Source organism: Henckelia pumila, chromosome 2 (genome assembly GCF_033568475.1).
Source record: "Henckelia pumila isolate YLH828 chromosome 2, ASM3356847v2, whole genome shotgun sequence".
In the NCBI taxonomy this organism is placed as follows: Eukaryota; Viridiplantae; Streptophyta; class Magnoliopsida; order Lamiales; family Gesneriaceae; genus Henckelia; species Henckelia pumila.
This window is the reverse complement of record NC_133121.1, coordinates 43,888,937-43,895,130: the sequence shown is the minus strand read 5'-3', so window position 1 is coordinate 43,895,130 and position 6,194 is coordinate 43,888,937. Positions and strand designations below refer to the sequence as shown.

Below are 6,194 nucleotides of genomic sequence, written 5' to 3'. Positions count from 1 at the left end.
GCCTCTGTAGACAATATCACTGATCCACTTACTAAGCCCTTTCCAGGACCATTATTTGACAAACATCGCGAAGCAATAGGACTACGTAGTATGACTAGTTGGCTTTAGGGCAAGTGGGAGATTGAAAGAGTTGATGCCCTGCTAGCCAACTTGTGGCTAAGGGCTTTGAGAGTCTTTTTTTGTAAATAATCTTTGTTTAATATAATATACGTTTTTTAAATGGCGTTCACTTTATCTTATTATTATATAATGATATACTGTTGCTATTTTGATAAAGACCTTGAATATACTAAAGTAAGATGAGATAGTGAATATAGAGAGATCACTGTCATGAAACACATCTTATGTTCACTGTATATTCTAAATAGTTTCTAGTCAATTGAGCCGTCCACAATTAAGGATAAGGATCGCTCGAGATTGAGACTAGCATTTGCGATGCCGAGTACCACATTTCATTGGTATGGAACATATAGATGTTCGAAGCATGCAAATGGATATTCATATGATGAATGATCGAACTACCCTATTCGGACTTTCCAAGTGGTTATCACTTATCGAGTGGATATAGTCCGCGGTTTTGGTTGTACACCATTAGTCCTTATTACTTGAAACATCATTGAGACTCTATATGCTAGTACTGTGCTTTGACTCGTTTACCGACTCTATTAGGGTCATAAGGTGTCGGGATTGGGTACAGTTATGACACATATAGGAGTCGATGCTTTGTTGTCAAGGATTCACCGCACACTTGCGAGTGTGGATATCCTATGCAATCTGAGGAGATATTAGTGTGACGAATCTCTGACCAGAGTACATGATGTGTTTTAGGTTACTTGGTTTCCTAGTAGCACATGCGATGTCACTATTTGATCTTCAAGATGCATTGCATTGTTATCGAATCTCGAACGACTCTCGATGTACCAATGGTTGTTGATTCGATCGGGATATATGAATGAAGGGACCGTACTGTACTCTAACCAAAATATATTGGTTCTTGCAGGCACTATCAGTAATACCTAGGAAATCATGGGGCGATGTTGCTAGGCGCTCTTACCATGATTCATTGGGTAAGTCGGAAATTGTTGTTCCAAGTCACAAGGAGTTGTGAGCCCACGGCTAGCTGTATCCCTGAACCATTGAGGGTATGGATTTTTAATCTCCATTGAGATAATTAAATTTAAAGAGTTAAATTTAGTGGATAAAGAAGTAGGACTTCTTATTTAAGAATATAGGGAGTAAGATTTCTTAAAATGACATAGTGATGGACATTTTTGGAAATCACTGAATTTGGATTCAAAAAATTTATCTTGACTTTAAAAGATGCAGAAATGGTTTCTGTGCACATTGGTGAAATTGGTTTATCAATCTGAGTCACGATGAATTTTATATTAATTTTTGAACATGCGGGCTTTGCTTGTCAGGCTTAAACTTATGACTAATGGGCCCTAAGCTGTTAGCAGCCCACATTATAAATAAGTTATTGCAGTGCAGAAATTACACAACACAGGTCAAAATTTCGAAACCCTAGAGAGCATTCTCTCAAGGAATTCGGCCGACCCCTCCCCCTCTCTCACAGTGTTTGAAAATTCAGTCTGTGAATTTTTGAATTTGCAGACTGATTTAACAGATCATATCTGTTCTATCTCATCGTAGAAACTTCTGATAGACTTTCTAGTGCAGTCTGTCAGAGGGATTAAATTTCTGTTCGTGGATCTGATTGAAGAAACGTTCGTTCATCAGTTCCTGGGATATACAACAAGAGCAGTTTAATCTGTTGGTGTCCATAATCTCGCTTCGAGATTTTAAGGTAAAATTTACATTGTTTAAATTTTATGTTATCAATTTTAATCGTAGGAATTTGATACCCATATGGAATTGTTCCATATAAAATTTTAAAACTTTCGCTGCAATGGGTATCACTTTCTTTTTCGATCCGGAGAACGACCGTGTGCCAACACCTTCTTCATCACAAGATCTAAAAGATAAAATCTTGCTAATCTACCGGATCCTTCCAATATTGTTGGGTTCCTAATCTGGTAGATGAGACAAGATTTTCCCGTCAATCTCTCCAACTACTGGTGAAGAGTCTTCAGGGGTGGCTTCCTTGGTTGACGCGGAATGGATGACTACATGTCACACATTCCTTTCAACCTGGAGAAGTGCCTGGCATTGAAAACTGGATCTTCTCTTCCACCTCCATCCTGCTGGGATCCACATAATATGAAACTTTGATGTCGACCATGGCGATGACGATCTTGGAAAAGCCTAGACATCTAGCTATTCCAATTTCTGATACTGCTATCGTTATTGAATCCAACTTGTAATCCTACAAAGGATAACCCAAAATCAATACTATGTCCCAAAAAATCTTATTGCATGCTCTGATACCATAAATGTAGTGACCCGCACCGTGATCACCTACTAATCAGAAGCTTAAGCATGCATTTAAATTAAACAAATAAATCATCAGAAATAACAGCGGAAATCTTAAACAACAATTAAGATATTGTTTACAACCATATCGAATAAACCAATGTATTAACCCAAATACAACAGAAACAAAAGCCTAGACAAAACCCTACTGGACATCCTTTGCCTAAGCTCTCTTGGAACCACCCGCCTCATCCAACCGCAGACCTGCCCCATGGAATAGGGTGTCCAGATACAACAAAGTACGAGACGTGAGCATGATAATCTCAGTACGAGATTATGAGTATACGGTGTTATGTGTGCATGTATGCAAGTGAACTGGGTACCATGACTCTTAGGTCCAGAAACAAGCTCATAGACCGGGTCCAGGGTATATAGCACGCTGCGCCGTCGCCTCAGGAGATGGCTCATATATCCAGTGGATAATGGTGACCTGATACTAGTACATGTGTTCAACCATAAAGGTGACCTGACACATGACTTACGTATTCAACCATCCACACACTCGTCGGGTGAGCACCCCTACTACATGATACCTCTAAGGTAAATGCTCAATATGCTAATGTATGCAACATATAGTCGTGACATGCTGTATATATAAAGTCATATAAAACATGTAATCACATAATCCATGCAAAAACATAAAACATGCATACTCATCTTGATATCTCGAATAAATACTTCCGTACCTTACTAAGGCAGATCCTAGAAGCTTCTCCTCTAGGTCCAAGCCTACCATGCATCACTACAACATAAATAACTCATGCATTATCTAGCATGCCAAACATCACCTACTAGGCTCTAAAAGCCTTAATTAAATTATAGCCTACTCCCTATTTTTTATTGGGAACCAAAGTCATACCTTCTTCCGTCGTCAGCCTGCTGATGTCGCATGCCCCAGAGCCTGGGCATAGTCTAGCTACGACCCTTAGACGCCTCGCCAGAGCTCCGTCGCCTGGCTGCTACTGCGGACACTGTCCGCTAAATAAAAACTACTACCTACTCTAACTCTTAAAATAAGAGTACCCAAAAGCTCGTAAAACGAACTAACATGGGCCAAGGAAAGGATTTTGGACATTCAAAATGAGCCATTTCAGACACTATTTATAGAGCACAATCGGAAGCTCCGATTTGTGCATGGAATCCACGTTGCAACTGGTTGATATCGGAAGCTCCGATGTGTTGCATGCAGCTACGTGTACAATTCTCATCGCCACTTCTTCAGACAGTACATCGAAACTTCCGTTCGTACCGGCAACTACGATCTGCACAACGGTGGCTCCGAAGTGAACACCCTTTTCTTTACCATTTTTGGACCCCCAGGACCTATCCTACCATTTTTGGACGTTCCGGATCTGATTTTCCACTTATTTTCAGCAAATAAGGACTCCTTGAACATGTTTTAACACTTTTAAAATTATATGTCATTTTCTTACATGTTTAAAATCACTTAATCTTGTAAAATGGAACTGGGCTACTACACTTTTTCACGCATAAACTTGTTCTAAACTTATTTAAACTTATAAAGCTTGAAACTTTACCGTGATGCTTCGTCACGTTTAACGCTTTTTAGAACATTTGAGTAATAGATGCTAAAACCCCAACTAACCATATTTTTTTCTTTCTTTCTTTAATTTTTATTCTGCATAAATATAATCAAATCAAATCAAACTACTAAATGCATTAAAGTCTCTTTATATCTCCACTCTAACCTCTACCTCTATATATCCCGGGACTCAGAATATTCCATTTCCACACACTAGTTATAAATTTACTATCTAAAGAATGACAGAGCCGCCGTGCGCCACTGCCGGAGCTTCGACAGTACCTATTCAGAAATGCAAGAAAAGAGAAGGAACTAGCTGCGGGACCAAGCATCCAATTTACAGGGGTGTGAGAATGCGAAGCTGGGGGAAATGGGTTTCGGAAATCCGCCAGCCGCGTAAGAAGTCACGGATTTGGCTCGGAACTTACCCCACGGCGGAAATGGCGGCCAGAGCCCATGACGTGGCGGCGTTGAGCATAAAGGGGAAGTCCGCTTTTCTCAATTTCCCTGAGATCAGCGAGTTTCTTCCACGACCGGCCACCCAATCGCCGATGGATGTGCAAGAGGCCGCGGCTAAAGCGGCGGCGATGGACCCGTTGTGTACAGATCATGCCAATGCTGCAGATGAATTGGGGGAGTTAATCGAGCTGCCAAGATTAATGGAGGGAAGTAGTTATGATTCCGGCGAGTTCCCGGTGGTCGACACGGCGGAGGAGTGGCTGCAGAAGCCGTGGTGGGCTTTGGATGACAAGTGTTCCGAGTATTTCTACGATCAAATGGAAGATGGAGAGACTACTTTACTTAATTCCATGCAGCTTTAATTTGAGATCGATCGAGACTGATGGATATATAATTTAGGTGTGCCTTTTGCTTGTGAATACTTTTTTCTACCTTTCTTTTTTCTACCTTTTGTTGAGTAATTCTACCTACATATAGACAATTTTAATATGTTGTTTACATATTTAATTTCAAATGATATATATTGTTGTTTATTAATATATATATATCTATGGTTTATTAATTGCTTATTTATTATCAAGGACGAATCCAGCGGGCAATGAAGGGGAAAATTTCATTTATTCATGGGTATTATTCCAGGGGCAAGTGGAATAATTTTATTGGTTAATATCATGTGAGTCCCACATGATTGAGTGAGACCCACATGATAAGAATCAATAAAATGATTTTACCTACCCCATGAGGTAATACCCATAGGGTAGGATCTAATCAACCCAATGAAGGTGATCAATAATCTTTCCAGCGGAAAAAAATTATCAAATTATATATTAAATTGGTAGAAAGTGAGTCCTAAGCTAATCTGGAAAATTTTAGTTTTATTTTTTTAAAAAAAAAAAAATCATTTTCACATGAAAAATAAACAAGTCGTCGTCGACCCGGCTGAGTCCGTCCTTGAAGTACTGTATAATATATGATCTTTTCTTCATATTACTAAATAAATCAACTACTAATCTCTTGATTAACTTAGCCATTATCGTGCATATATTTTTATATTATAATTCTGGAACATATATATTTTACATATACATTATAAAGTAAATAAAAGAAGATTTTCATCATTAAATTCTGCGTATTAATGATTTCTAAAATAATATTTTTTAATCGACCTTCATGACTTTTCCCGAAAATGTACATTCAAGATCCCAAAATTTCTTTTAGTTGTTTTCTCGTAATAAATGAAAGGAAGAAAGAGCTAGAAGCAGTAATGCATTTTTGGCAACATTCTTGTTGCCATGGCTTTTTTCTTGGCATCAACTATATATAGATTGAATTTTTCTTACTTCGTCACAAAGAGGAGGACGAAATTTCGTTTACATGGCATCGAGTGTGTCGAAATAAGAATATAACATTACATGTTAATATTAGTTTTCCACCTAAGGGTTCATTCAATTATATATGTACAATGAGAGACATTTGATTTTTCAAGTTATACAATACATAGGTAGTGTTTGGAGAGTTTTTAAGAAGCATTTCACAACTTTTAATTGACAAAATTTTTAAAATTTTGTCAATTAAAAGTTGTAAAATGCTTCTTAAAAACTCTCCAAACACTACCTATGTATTGTATAACTTGAAAAATTTTGTTAAAAAAGTTGACAATATGAAAAATCACACAGGTGGTCCAACTTATTAATTTTGTTAAGAAAAAATTGACATGAAAAATAATAAGTGGTCCATCTTATTTTGAATTAGTTCATTT

General features: G+C 37.9%; 1 protein-coding gene across 1 annotated transcript; it reads left to right on the top strand.

Moving 5' to 3' along the window:
- The first annotated feature begins 4,167 nt into the window (after positions 1–4,167).
- On the top strand, positions 4,168–4,887 carry LOC140884753 (dehydration-responsive element-binding protein 3-like). The gene has a single exon (XM_073291601.1). It carries the CDS (start codon positions 4,216–4,218, stop codon positions 4,795–4,797), a length of 582 nt encoding a protein of 193 aa, XP_073147702.1. The 5' UTR covers positions 4,168–4,215; the 3' UTR covers positions 4,798–4,887.
- Positions 4,888–6,194: the final 1,307 nt, after the last annotated feature.